The sequence below is a fragment of the Octopus bimaculoides genome, chromosome 21 (genome assembly GCF_046866305.1).
Source record: "Octopus bimaculoides isolate indiv1 chromosome 21, ASM4686630v1, whole genome shotgun sequence".
Lineage (NCBI taxonomy): Eukaryota > Metazoa > Mollusca > Cephalopoda > Octopoda > Octopodidae > Octopus > Octopus bimaculoides.
In genome coordinates, this window is record NC_142948.1 from 18,969,236 (window position 1) to 18,984,937 (window position 15,702).

A 15,702-nucleotide genomic window follows, 5' to 3' on the forward strand; every position below is an offset into this window, starting at 1 on the left:
TCAACAAGATCCTTTAACTGATGCAGCCAGTCATTGGGGTGAGACTCTAGATGCTTTCATAGTCAGCCATTGGACTATTCCCTGTACTCATAGCAGTTTCACTGTGTTGTGCCCTGTGCAGTCCTTGATGATGTTAAACCAGTATTTCCTCTGTTCACTGCTCTTTTGCCCTACCTCCACTGTGCCTTCAAGAATGATTTGGGGCAGGGAGTTGTGACAGTATACATGACTGTACCAGGCAGGCTTTCATCTTTCTACCTGTGCAAGGAGTGGTTCTTGTCTGCAAGGTTATTTGTTGACTTGCTGCTTGAAAGGCTATTTAATGTGGAGAATGAATGAGAGAAAGGGAGTTTCCCTCATGTTAACCCAACAGAGGGACCGACTCTCTTAATTAACAATAGTATGACAGATAAGGCAATTAAAGATATGAAGACAAGGAAAGCTCCTGATCTGTCAGGAATCCCTGTTGAGATACTTAAAATACCTGGTAGAGTTGGATTTGGTCTAGTCACCTGTATAGTTAATTAAGTTATTTAGGAAAGTGTTATCCCCAATGACTGGTGTAACAGCATCATAGTCAACTGCTATGAGAGTAAGGGAGAGGCTTTGGACAGAATTATAGAGGCATTAAATTGCTGGACCAGTTAATGAAAGTTATGGAGAAAGTGATAACCCAATTATTTAGGAACAGAATTAGACTAGATGAAATGCAGTTTGGCTTTGTCTTGGGGAGAAGCACTACTGATGCTGTTTTCATAGTTAGGCCACTGCAAGAGAAGTGTGTAGCTAAGAATAAGTTGTACTGAGCATTTGTTGACTTGGAGAAAGCCTTTGATAGAGTACCCACTGTGTGATATGGTGGTCTCTGAGGAAGTCAGAGGTAGATGAGTGGCTTGTGAAAGCTGTACAGGCTATGTACAGGGGTACTGTTAGTAAGGTAAGAGTTAACCATGAGTACAGTGAGAAATTTAGTGTACAGGCAGGTGTTCACCAAGGCTTGCTCCTCAGCCTCCTCCTATTCATCATAGTCCTCCAGGCCACAACAAAGGAATTTAAGACTGTGCCCTCATAGTAGAATCTGAAACAGAACCAGAAAAGAAATTCCAGGTGTAGAGACAAAACCTTGAATCAAAGGGTCTTAAGGTTAACTTAGCAAAGAACAAGGTCTTAGTAGGTAGATAACTTCTGCTACCTAGGTAACCTAATTAGTAGTAGAGGAGGAAGTATCAAAAATGTAGTTGCCATAAGAATAGGATGGAGAAAGTTGCTGATTTGGTCATATGATGCATATGGATGAGGACAGTTACATAAAGAAGTGCTGATCACTTAAAGTGGATGGAACTTGTGGAAGCAAGAGACCAAAGAAGATATGGAAAGAAGTATTGAAGGTTGTCTCTCCTTAGGTTGTTCTGTGTCTTTTGTATTTGAAATGAGGAAAATTAAAACAATAAATGGATTGGGAGTGCGTGACTGTCAGAGATGCTACATGCAGGAGAACTGTAAGGAGACGTTTTGCTCTGAAGTAATTGTTATTTTAATGAAAATGAAACAAAAATTTTATTGTAAATTATCAATTTCACACACACAAGCTCTTAAAATATATATGAAATTAAGTATTAAACTTATTTTCGCCCAGCATTTAAAAATGATGTGTGTTCTTTTATTCTATTCCTTTTTAGTTCATATTCCCATGCTTGCCCTTTCTGAAACTAACCCTTCTTCCTTTTACCAAGTGAAGGATAACACATTTCCACAAACACACGTATGCATTTGTATGCACGTGTGTGTGTGTGTGTATATATATATATATATATATATATATATATATGTATATGTATGTGTGTGTGCGTGTGATGTATACGAGTGTGTATGTGCATGCATGTATATGACTGTATGGTAAGAAGTTTACTTCTCTACCACATGGTTGTGGGTTCAGTCCCACTGTGTGACATGTTTTGTGTCTTCTACTATAACCCCAAACTGACCAAAGCCTTGTGAGTGAATTTGGTAGACAGAAAGTGAAAGAAGCCTATCGTATTGTATGTATATGTGTGTGTTTGTGTGCTATCTGTGTCTTTGTGCGCTACAACCACTTGATAGTCGGTGCTGGTTTGTTTATGTTTCTTTAACTAAGCGGTTCATTACAAAGAAACCACTTGAATAAGTACCAAGCTGAAGAAATAAGCACTGGGGTTGATTCATTTGACTAAAGTCTTCAAGGCTGTTCCCCTGCATAGCCACAGTCTAATGACTGAAATAGGTAAAATACGACACACGTTTCTGTGTTTGTGCGCGCGCACACACACACACACACACACACACACGTGTGTGTGTTTTTATATATATATATATATATATATATATATATATATATATATATATATATATATATATATATATAGGCACAGGCATGGCTGTGTGGTAAAATGATTGCTTCCCAACCACATATTTCCAGGTTTAGTTCCACTGTGTGGCACCTTGGGCAAGTGTCTTCTACTATAGCCCCGAGCTGACCAAAGCCTTGTGAGTGGATTTGGTTGACAGAAACTGAAAGAAGCCTGTCATATATGTATAGTAGAAACAAGTGATATGGAAGATAGAATATAGTGGAAACTTTATTTATCACAGTGATTGTTACAACGCATTCTTTGTGGATGGAAAACTATACAATGAATTCCAGTGTCCTCCGCAGTGCAGAAGCATCTTTTCGAGTGATATAACTTGGTTTATCATTACATAATTGACGTTTCACTCACAAACTTAACTAGAGCATGTTGGTAATGTGTGTGTGTGTGTGTCATTTTGTCTGTGTTTGTTCCCTTGATACCACTTGACAAGTGGTATTGGTATGTTTTGTGTCCTCGTAACTTAGCAGTTCAGCGAAAAGACCAATAGAATAAGTACTAGGCTTAAGAAAAAAAGGAGTCCTGGGGTCGATTTGTTTGACTAAAACCCTTCAAGGTGGTGCTCCAGCATGGCCACTGAAAAATGACAAACAAAAAAACAAAACAAAATATACATGTATATGTGTGCATGCTCATTTTATTGTCTCAGCTCCATGACACCAGGCAGTGGTTGTAAGCAAGTGTCACTGTCAGGCAAGGGGTGTGCTTTGTTTTCAAGCTTCCATGTAATCATGTTTGAACATGGTGAAATATTATGTTACTTGTGAACATGCAAAAGTGGATGTTTCATATATATACTAGCTGACATACCTAGTAATTCCCGGAAAAGCGGGGTTTATCCCTTGGTTCTGTTCTCATAATTGTTTCGCTAATCCAATAACAACAATACAAAGTATGTAGCCCTCAAAACAGTTTTTGTGCATTTACAGAGAATACCGAACTGTCTTACACAGGAACTAGTTTTTAGGAATTCCCAATAAGTTATGAATACCCAAATTGTGAAGTCAGTTATGTAGTAACCAAATGTGGAATGGCCTTGACCTTCAATAGCTTGCACTCGGGTGTCCAGGTCAAGTAATGCCTCATTGTAAATGGCGTTATTGAACATGGCAATTTCTGCTGAGGTTTGCCTTTGAAACCTTTCTAGATGTCCTCTACCATGCTGGTTTTGTGGATTGCCCAAAGCTTGTGAGGTTCATGCAAGCCACATGTCATCAACATGATAGAAAATAGCTGGCGCAGTTGACTTAGTGCTGCTTCCTCCAGTGTCTGGTCCCAGTGAGCATCGTCCTCCAGTAGTCCATGTTTGGCGCAGGCTTCTCTACAGGTCATGTAGACTTCCCATTGTGTCTTCGAAGGTCTGTGAATGAGGTAGGACCTCTGATAGTGTGTAGCAGTTGATGCAGAAAGAAGCACTCCTGCTGATTAGGGTGCACGGTGTACACCCACCCGATGGCCTTACTTCTGAAGACAGCATCTTCTTCCCAGCCCTCGATGCGTGTTCCTTGCTTGCATCTGTTCCATCTATTGCATGCCCAGGTATAGTATACGGGGACCTCTATATACAACAATGTTTGGGCAAACAGATCAAATTGGCATAATTTGAAGAAAGCTATCAGAGTGGTTTCTCATGGATTCAGAACTACGATTCAAGCATTGTCTTCTGGGAAATATACACGCTGGCCATTTTCAAGATGTACAGGTAGATTTTAAGGTGTTCCTACATGTGAACAGAGTGTGACCTTTGTGTTGACAGTGCATTTGTCTTAAAGCAGAACAGTTCTTCATGCAGCGCTTGTGGATTGGCTGAAGTGACATGAAAGGCATCGTCATTCATAGTATATTCATGAATAAGTCACTAACCGAAATAAGTGGATCTATTGTATAGGAGTACTGGATAAATTGCGAAAATAATTCAGTACAAATACTAAGAAATAAGCATACTCAATTTGATTTATACCAAATAATATAGGAAAATGAATGGGTTATTTCCCTTGGCTGTTAAAATAAAATATATTAGTTATATATAATGATCCCTTCCAGTGGCCCTATTATCGATTTCTTCAACTATCTGAGTATGCCACTAGGTTTCCAGAAATGAATTCTACTCACGTGTCAAGAGTCTTCAAAATTGATAAAACGATGTAGGAGGAGTTAGCTAACAACTCCGCAAACTAACACACCCACTGACAGAATTTCCCACATACGTAGTAGATACCAAATAATATAGGAAAATGAATTTCCCACATATATAATATATATATATATATATATATATATATATAATGCATAAACAGAGCCTGAAAGTTTGCTTTCAGATACGTGGCATACTTTATAAATATAGCTGTACAGGTATCATAAAAGCATGAAACTATTAGTAGCTCTTTCAGTTCTGTATTTAAATTGATATATATTTTATGTATATATATATATATATATATATATATATATATATATTATGTGGATGATAATATTTTCAAACGAGACATTATAGCTGTTGAGAAGGCACAGGAAAAGGGAAAGGAGTAGTGTCAGGATTAAGTGAGCAAAAGATAAGAGGGGCAGACTAGAAAAGTGATGCGGTTAGATTGGAGTGGGTGATCCAGAACTATCACAGATTGAAAAGTGAATGTGAGTAGAAGATAAAGGACAAAGGCACCATGACATAGAGAAAGAGATGACAGTGATAGGGAGCTTGAGAAAGTGTGGGGAGAGGATCAATGAAGGTTTGGAAGAGAGTGGGATGGTTATGAAACATTGGATTTTTCACTCCCCACACCAATTTCACTGTACTCTTTCTATTGATTTTTCTGCCTAATACAAATTTTGCTGATGCAGATCACCACCAATTTCTTTGGATTCTGTTTTGGCTGATGTATCATCTGAATTCTGTAAACCATCTTCTTAACCATCCCTAATTTTAAACACCTTGACTGAGATTTGTTCCTTACCATCTTTCTCCCATGCTCCTGACTGTTACTACAGCACATTACGATATTCCACTGATTATTTTTATGTTAAATTTTCTTCTGCAGCCTTTTAAACTTTTTTAGACTCCGCCTCAACATTATTCCCTGTGGTTTCAAAATTCAATGAATTTCATCCATCTATTAGGCTGCATCACTCAACGAAATATCTCAACGAGTCTTCCTTCAGGGGCCTGAATTTTACCCAACTGTTTCCAACTGTAACTGACAAAATGCTGTTACCATTAGCTACTGTCTTGCTGTTACACAATCTCTTTAACTCATTCTCCCTTTACCTGGGCAATCCAAACTTCTTTTCAGTGTAGACATTAAATCACTCTACACAGTCACTTCCTACAACTATGGCCTATCGGCCCTTAAGCAGTTCCTAGACTTTTTCTCCCTACCTATACCCAACACTACAAAATTCCTGTTTAGCTGAGCTCATCTTAACCCCAAATTGCTTTTCTTCCTCCAGTTAGTTTTAACAAACAGGCAAGTGGGGTTGCTATGGAAACTAGGATGGACCCCAAATATGCAAAACCTTTTGCAAATGACTTTTAGAATCTTCTGTAGCTCTTCTGGATGATCTCCTTGCTTAAGTTGGTGAATGCTGCCATAATACTTGCCTTCAGTTCATCTTTGATGTTACAAGGAGTTTTATTGGTCTCTTGTTTAACTGTGCCCCACATATAATAATCAAGGGGGTTGCAGTCTGGGGAGTCAGGTGGCCAGATGTTAGGGGTGATGTGGTTGCAGAAATTGTCTGACAGCCATGACTGGGTTCTCCTGCTTGTGCGGCATGGTGCAGAGTCCTGTTGTCAGACATAGGGTCTTCCAGCAGCCACCCTCTTGACCCAGGGTAGCACTTCCTCCTCCAGGCACTTGATGTAGGCCTTCATGTTGAGTTTGAAGCCATGTGGGAAGATGAATAGAGGCATGATATCAGCATCATTAGTGATCACTCCACGGACATAAATCCAATTCTTTATTATGCAACCCCATACATATTATGTCTTGTCAGTCCACTTTCATGAGCTGCTTGACGTATTGATTTTTGTGGGCTGCGGTTAAACATTTACTGCACTGTTGCCACATTCTCCACCGATTGGAATGTGGTTGGACGTTCACCGAGCCCTTGGTCATCAGCTTCGCATGACAACTTTTTATTGTCTCTGGACGTAGTGTTGCATGCTTAACTTTCCATGCACACCACCATCTTTGAACCAAAACAATGGAATTCAACACTTCAAAGCATGCTGCTATTTTAGCTTGCTTTTGAACAGTCAAGCGACCAACCATCTTGGAAATATGAAATCCCCATGAGTGTTATCTGTTTAAAAAATGTTTTTGTCATGACTTCAGGGATACTAAAAATTCTATAAGCAATTTCTAACGCCTAGTTACTTTCCACCCACCCTGTATATATATATATATATATATATATATATATATATATATATATATAAATAAAATATACATACATACACACACTAGCAATGCATCCCAGCCAGATTGTATCATTTGTCCTTTTCTTATGGGCAGAATCTGCACAGCTGGTATATACTGAACTGGATTACTGGCATAATGGAAGTTATTGTTTATTAAATTTAATTTTTCTTCAAGAAACACTCAATGCTCCTTCCCCCACTTCGCTCACCCATCACCTACTTGCTTTCAAAAAGCTAAAAACACCCCATGTTTCACTTTTGTCTGATGTTTCATGCATGTGTAGAATTGTACTGAAATAGCAGACGTAAAAAATATTAGAGCACAATCAGAAAACCCGACATGCTAGAAACAACAGGTAAATGACATCATTTTTAAAGAAACTTACCTGCTTTCCAAAGATCAGGTTTTACACTCATTAAAAAAGAATGAATTACAGAATAGAAGGTGATTACAATTGGATTTGAGCTGTAATTTTGCATGTGCACATAGCAAGAAGCAACATAATTCATACAGGAGTTTTAGCAAGAGAGAGAAAGAAAGTGTGTGTGTGTGCTTTTGATACTCCGTACGTCAAAATCAGTAACTCAGTTTTCAAATGCATAAGGAAGGTACGCGTGCACACACACACAAAAAAAACTCTCTTTCATATATATGGAAGTGTCCCTGTCTGTCTCTCATATTCCCTGTGTGTTTATCTCTTCCTGTCTCCTCCCCTTCCTTGATATCAGCCACCCTCATTATGCCACATTTCCCTGAACCTAACACTTTTGTACCCCTCTCATTTTATCATGTAATAGGCCAATTCTTGTAGTCAGTTCATTATCGATTTTTATTGAAATCCAATTAGCCTATAATTGAACTGGATATTAGTTCAGCATGTATACAAAGTTTAGTGAAGATTGGTTCCCCTGGTTTGGGCAGCATGATTGTAACAGACATATGGACAGACAGACAGAAATCGCCATTTATATATAAGATACATATATATATATGGTGATTGCCACTTCTTTACAGAAGAAAGCTATCTCTTCAATTATGATGATGATGATATATATATATATATATATATATATATATATATATGATTATATGTATTTATTTTCTCTTAGAAAATAAATACATATAATCAAAGAAGCCCATCGTATATATGTATGTATATGTATGTATGTGTGTGTATATGTTTGTCCCCCCAGCATCGCTTGACAGCCGATGGTGGTGTATTTACATCCCCATAACTTAGCGGTTCGCCAAAAGAGACCGATAGAATAAGTATTAGGTTTCCAAAGAATAAGTCCTGGGGTCGATTTGCTCTACTAAAAGGCGGTGCTCCAGCATGACCACAGTCAAATGACTGAAACAAGTAAAAAAGAGTATGTGTATATATATATATATATATATATATATATATATATATGTATTTATGATGATGATGATGATTGCCACTTCTTTACAGAAGATGGCTATTTGTACAGTTAGTATATGCTTTCATGTGATCTCATGTAACTGGTTTTGATAAACAGACCCTACTGCAGGGGTTATATTTTCAAGCAGAAAAGCGGGATTTGAACTTAAGTTTATGAAGTGCACTTTTCAAGATGGCTTGTTTGATTCTCTGACTTCCAAATGCTTTACAATCATTGCAGATCAATTCTTTCCAAACCGATTGATTTTCCATCAACTGCTCCCAGTCTTCAACATTCACACTAAGAGCCTTAAGGTTACTTTTGACAGCATCCGTAAAATGTTTCTTGGGTTATGTCTTGGATTTTTACCATGATGCAACTCCCTGTCTAAACAACTGCTCAGGTAAACCTTGTCATCCTGCATCCTAGTAAGGTACACAGCCCAATAAATCTTATTGCATATGAGGAGCAGTTCAATACTGGGTGAATTGGCTTGCTAAAGAACAATGGTGTCTGGTGTTACAGACTGCCATTAGATGTTTGAGATCCTCCTAAGTCAAGTTTGATAGAATCTTTCCAAAGCCTTGATGTGACGACAATCCAAACCTCAGAAGAGTATAAAGGGCAATTAAGACACATGGTTCAGAGATGCTGAGCTTGGTTTTGATGGCATGCCTTTGTCAGACCACACACAATTTTCAAGCCTTCTGGCTTTTTTGATCCTTGGATTTCTTTCAGAATCAAGGGAACCATCTCTACTGAGAGTGTTGCTATGGTAGACGAAAGAGTCAACCACATCTAATCTTGTAATCTGGACTAAGGCTGAGAGAATGTGACCTTTGTCTTATTCAGATGGATGGTAAATTCAAAAGCAGTGCAAGCTCTGGAGAAGAGATTCACTGTATCCTGCATGTCTTCATCAGCAATGAGAACTACACTGTCTGTGTAAAAGGAGCTTAGGGAACAAGGGCCTGGAAAGTCTTTGCTTTTCATTGAAGCATGTCAAATCAATGTCCTTACCTGTAGACATCGATGTTGCAGCCCTGGAAAGTTTTTGAAACAGTTACCGCAAAATATATGGAAAAAATGGCTTGGGGCAGGAATACCATATTGTTTAACCCCATTATTGATGGAAATTGGTTCCAAGAATGAACTGGTGAAGTTAAAATGAGCTTTCAGATCACAATGGAATGCTTAAACAAGTTGACAAATTGAGGACATCGAAGTTTACCAAGAATAAATAGTGTAGAAGGCTTTTGTTAAATTGACAGAAACACAGTAAAGAGCGATGCAATGTTCGATGCATTTCTTCTGGGGTTGACAAGCAGAAAAAATTATGTTCATTGTACCTTGACCTGATCTAAAACTGCAGTGACTTTCCAGGATAATGGAGGGACATATTTACTTTGTTAGCCAATTAAGTAAAAGTTTTACAAAAGACTTACCAATTGCATCAAGCAGGTTTATTCTTCTGTAATTTTCACACCTGGATTTAGATTGCTCTCCTTTGAACAATGAAATTAAAATGGCATCAACCTCGCCCTGAGGGTTAGGAGTACCTGACCAGATGTCTGATATTAGATATTGGATGTCTGTAGCAATCCTGTCACTCCCATGGCAGAGGATTCCAGTGGGAATATTGTCAAGACCTGGTGCCTTCCCAGTATTGATTTCTTTAATTGTTTTTCAAAATATTTTTTTCTCTCATCAGTTGTGGGATAATCCATCATCTGAAGGATAATATCCTTTTGAGGCAGATTATTGATGACATTTTTATCAACAACTGAGGGATTATAAAATAGATTTGTGAAGTGCTCAGTCCAACATTTCATGATAACCTCATGATCCTTATAAAGAAAGGAACCATCCTTGGACTTGAGTGGTACTACAGATTAAGATTGAGGACTGAAAACTTGCTTGATTAAGTAATATAATGTTTTCGAGTTTTTAATACTGTGACCTTTCTGAATTTCTTTGGAAATGTCAGACCAACATTGGTTTTTCATCTGATGCATCTTGCTGATTTTACTCCCCTGAGAGATGCAGTAAGAACTTTATCTGATGCAATGAGATATTTTTAGTGCAACATGTTTTTATCCTTGAAAAGTTTAGTAATCTGCAGGTAATTTTAAACCAGTCCCCATGCTTTCTATTCCTGAGACCAGGAGCCTCAAATCTGACACTGTAGACCTTGGTGTTAAACTGATCCCAAGTTCTGTAAAATTCTACTTCCTCAGCAACATTTCAAAGATTCTCACACATTGGAATCCTTTAATTTCAACACATCAATTCATTTGGGAACATTTATTCCCCCAGATCTTATTTTACACACCATGCAGAATTTCAATTTACCCCATATGAGCTTATCTGTCCTGCACTATGCACCTCACATGACTCTGACAAAGTAGACATCCAGAAGGTCTTGTTTTTTGGTGATAATGTAATGGAGAATATGCTCATGTTTGGATCTTGGATGTATCCATGTAACCTTATGAATATCCTTCTGATGAAAAAGCAGTGTTGCAAATGACGAGTTAAAATTCATGAGTTCAAAGCAGTGAAGACCATCATTGTTCATCTTACCTGGTGCATCCCAAGTATTGTGATCACTTCCAGCATGGGTGTCGATATCACTAAGGAGGAGGATCAGTTATAACTGATCTAAACTCTTGATAGGAAGCTATGATACGTTCACTGTTACTGTCAGGACTGGGAGCATAAAGAGAAAGGAGAGAGAGAGACAGTGGCACACACTGGGCTCCTTTCAGTTTTTCAGTTTATCAAATTCCCTCACAAGGCATTGATTGGCCTGATGCTATAATAAAAGCCACCTATATATGGTTGAAAATCAAGCTTCTTAACACATAGCCATAACTATGCTGTAACAGCCACAACCTGTTTCTTTTCATCTGGATTTATGGATATTTCTTTACTCACCTGTTATCATTGATATGCATTACATATCCATACCAATGCAGTCTTCACTCTGGTATACTGCTACTGATTCCTTTGTACCCAATCTTTCAGCTCAACCGTACAATTAGGACCTATACCTATTTTCTTTAAAGATCATCAAATAACAGATCATGTATCCTATCAAAGGCCTTCTGATCAACAAATATGAAGTAGAGAGGCTTATTACTCTTTACTTTAAAAAAAAAAAAAAAAGAGAGAAAACCTGCTGTGGTTGTCTTAATATGAAGAGAGCATCAGTATTACTTTAACCTGGCTTCTCATCTAAGCTGATTATCTTCCTAATCACTTGTGCTAATACTCTTTCCATTACTTTCATAATTTGATCTATCAATTTGATGCTTCTCTAGTTGCGACTTTCCAAAGTATTTCCTTTACCCTTGTAGCATTTAACGATTATACTGCTACACCAGTTATTGGGTATGATATCTTATATTGCCTGCAAGCAACTATCTTGAACCCTACTTTACCAGATATTTTCAGTATTTCAGCAACTACTTGATGACCCTTCTGACTCCCCCATTTTCATATCCTTAATGGCTATTTTGACCGTATAACTGTTCACTTAACAGTTGGTTCCTCTGTTCAGTATACTTTCAGTAGTTCTTCCTCTCCCTCCCTCACATTTCCTGCTCTTAGCAGCCTCTCATAATAACATTTCTAAGCCTTTTTCTTCTCACGTTTAGTGAGGGTGGGTGTACTATTATCATGTCAGCCACACTTTTCCACAATATTGCACACCTCTGATTTTCTCATCATAGAACATTGGCAAACCTCTGAATTTCTACTTCTCTTGAAGCTGTATACATTTGTTGCCCATCTTTTCTCTTTGCTACCCACCTTTCTTCATCTGTAACTTTCGGTAGGTTGTGATATAAAACCTCCCAGTTGTAGTCTGTGTTACAAATTTCTTCTTTTCATCATGCACATCATCTAGAATAGTTCTGCACATATATGTAGCAGAAGAACTTTTTAGTTTCCACATCTTCCTTGTTCAAAATGACTTTTGTCCCTTAGTCCGTCTAGCTCTTACTCTGAAGTCACTAATTACAAGTCTATGATGAGTGATATATTCTTCACCGTTGAAGTTCATGTTACGGATGGTTAGTTCATATGTGTCACACAACCCTAGATGCCTTGACCCTTCCTCAGTCTCATGACCATAATCATTGCCACCATGTACTCAAAAGCAGCCATCATGGTACTGTCCAAAAAATCCATTGAAATCACCAACCTCAATCACAATGTTGCTATCATTCCTTATCAGAGTGATTTGTACTAGAATTGCACTAAAACAGTATTTTTGCTCATCAAGCTTGATTGTGGTGCATAAGTAGAGACAATTATTCTGTTGCATATTCTGGATGTTTCAATTACATTCTCCACCATTAGTATTCCTATTCTATTTAAACCAGCATTATTACCTGTGTTCATTATCATCATCGTTTAACGTCCGCTTTCCATGCTAGCATGGGTTGGACGATTTGACTGAGGACTGGTGAAACTGGATGGCAACACCAGGCTCGAATCTGATTTGGCAGAGTTTCTACAGCTGGATGCCCTTCCTAATGCCAACCACTCAGAGAGTGTAGTGGGTGCTTTTACGTGTCACCCGCACGAAGGCCAGTCAGGCGGTACTGGCAACGGCCACGCTCAAACTGGTGTGTTTTATGTGCCACCCGCACAAGAGCCAGTCCAGGGGCACTGGCAACGATCTCGCTCGAAAATCCTACGAAAGCCAGTCAGGCGGTACTGGCAACGGCCACGCTCCTTGGCTGAAACTCCTTTCCATCTCGTCTCTTGCATTTAGCCTACATCTATTCACCACCACTCTAGCATCTCTATAATCTCATCTGATCTATCTTTCATTGTATTAACATTAATGGTTGCAACCCTGAATTTTTAGTGATGGCTGGGTTGGGGTGCTTGAGTTCTGTTCTCTGCACCTGAGTGGGAATATATAGTCACTTGATGACACTTAAATAGTTCTTGCATGTAGCCAGATGTTTCCACCTTGCTGCTATATGCAGCAACAGTATGGTAAGTGCTAGTTCTATGTAGTTATAAAAGCTTAGTCTTTAGTTATGTCTTTTACACTTGTCTCCATAGATACAAATCTTCCTTAGTCAGAGAGACATGTTGCATAATTATTTCTTGTGAGAGCAATTTATGTGGAGTAACTTTACATCAAGGAGTGGAACATAGTATTTCTTGTAATTCAGATTGACTTGTGGTCCCAAGCAGACAAACTGGAGAAGACGGCAAGGGAGATGCACTGGAACAGCTACTCTGACTCACAGGGCTCACACTTGTGGATATCCATCTCTGTCCTGATAATGTTGAGCAGGGATATGGTCTGAGGTTGAGAACACTGGTGGTCTCCATTGCCACAGGCTTGAACATAGACCTATCAGAGAGCAACTGATACTTTGACAGTTTGCTTTTCTCAGCCTGATGAGCAGTGGAACTTGGGCTGGTAACTGAACACACCAAGTAGTCGCAGGAGAAAGTGTCACAGTACTTCATATTTTTGGCTGTTTTACAGGCTAGACACCTTGTCTATCACCAGTAAACTTTACTGTATGAACTGGGTTTATTTTATCATGCCACCAGCACTAGCTGAGTTGTCTGTCAAGACTTAAGTGTCTTCTTTACATTGTCTCTGTGTAGAGTTACTGTTGCTGTAGATGAGTTGCCTTCACTGTAGCTTATAGCATAGTTCATATCTTCCTATTGTAGATTTTCACACTCAACCTGCAATGTTTAGTCACAGCTACAGATCTTATTTTTTTGTACTTAATGCAGAAATTTGTCTGTCGATGTAATTTTACATATTGTTTAATAGCTATAATGAAACAGGTTCTTTGGATTGTATTTAAATTTGTTGTTGTTTATTTGCCATTTATTTGTAAAAGAATTGTTGTTGGTGTATGTTTTATAAAAGAAGAGAACAATTTTAGGTAAAGAAACTTGGTCCTGACTGACCATTGTAAAAGTACCAGACTCCCCAATTTACCAAGTACAGCAAATTTAAGAAAGTGATGGTGGGGTGGATTTTGTCACTACAACAAAAAGAAAATGATTTTTTTAAACGTTAAAGTCTTTAATATATAGACATAATATATGCATATGTATTATATATTCATATATTGCATCAACACACATACACACACATTCTCTCTTCAGCTTTTGTAGCATTAAGCAAATGAAAGACAAATCTCACCTTTGTCTGATGCAGATAACTTTTTAGTCTAGAGGAATTGTACTGCAAAGCAAGAATTCACTTGCTTAATTCCACAGTGCTACTATTGTTTATAGAAGTGAATTATACTAACTTTAGTATTTGCTTAAAACTCGATGCAAGTTCTGTAGGAAGGTAATGTTTTACACATTGACAAAATGCAGTATCTGTTAAAGGACACAAACTGGTGATCTCATGGCTAGTTGTCCGATACTGTCATGTTTCCTTGTGTGTGTGTGTGTGTGAGAGAGAGGGAGAGAGAGGAGCGGGCAGAGAAAACATAGAAGGAATTTGTTTACATTCTTATAATTCACTATCACAGTTAAAGGTTTCTTAATATTTATTTCAGTCCTTTTGATAGACATGCTTAAAAAATGTGTGTGTATTTGTGTGTTTGTACACCTATTAGTTGATAACTGTATTGTATTAGTAAAAATCTGTTGGTAATAGCAACTGTATATTTACCTTGGAAACAGGTAGTGTTTCTGTTTCATTTATCTAAGAAAAGTATTCTTCAAAGCCCAAATTTGCTACTGTTTATGAATCTCCTTGAAGAAAGAAAGTGTGAAAGATGACAAGAGTGAAAGTGAAAGTGAACTTCCTGATCATGTGACTATTACATCATACTCTAAGATATGCTGTAGTCTGCAGCAAGCTGGGCAGTACCCAACTTTTTTGTTTCTCATTTTATTCTGCTGCCATCAGGTAGTTGGTCTGCAGCTTTAAAAAGTGCAACACTATGGAACCTAAGAAAGGCGGTTATCTAAAATGTTTCTCGTTCTTGACATCTTGGAAATCTGCTATGAGAAGTAGGTTTAAAACTACTATTCCAATTTTTACTTTGTTTTGCATTTGTTGTCTTGTTTTTTCTCTCTCTCTCTCTCAATTTTATAGCTTATATAGGTGTGAGCACCTAAATGCATATCTATGTGTGTGCATGCATATATATATATATATATATATATATATATATATATATACATACACACACACACACACACACACACACATACATAGATACATACATACATACATGCATGCATGCATACATACATGCATACATACATACATACATACCACACATACATACACACACAGAATTCATTATCTCATTTCACAAGAAAAAATGCTTCTGCTTTAGACTTGTATTTAGAAAAACTATTCACCTTTCATCAATTTATGTGGATGCATGTGTTGTAACAGTAATGCTGACCCTGTGTCATTGCTCATGTTTGGATGCTTTTACTCTGTCATCAATGTAC

At 37.9% G+C, this 15,702-nt stretch overlaps 1 protein-coding gene across 50 annotated transcripts in view; it reads left to right on the forward strand.

Moving 5' to 3' along the window:
• Window positions 1-15,702, forward strand: part of LOC106874170 (uncharacterized) — a 312,709-nt gene that overhangs the window by 111,537 nt on the left and 185,470 nt on the right. For 4 of the 50 annotated variants that reach the window (XM_014921816.3, XM_089338845.1, XM_089338853.1 and 1 more), the window contains exon 1: window positions 15,069-15,249. The exons of 44 other annotated variants lie outside the window; for them this stretch is intronic. In XM_014921816.3, the coding sequence (XP_014777302.1) occupies window positions 15,180-15,249 (70 nt within the window). In that variant the 5' untranslated portion in view covers window positions 15,069-15,179. Of the gene's footprint in view, window positions 1-15,065; window positions 15,250-15,702 lie in introns of those variants that run through there. 2 more of the 50 variants (XM_089338844.1, XM_089338847.1) reach the window with 1 other exon arrangement.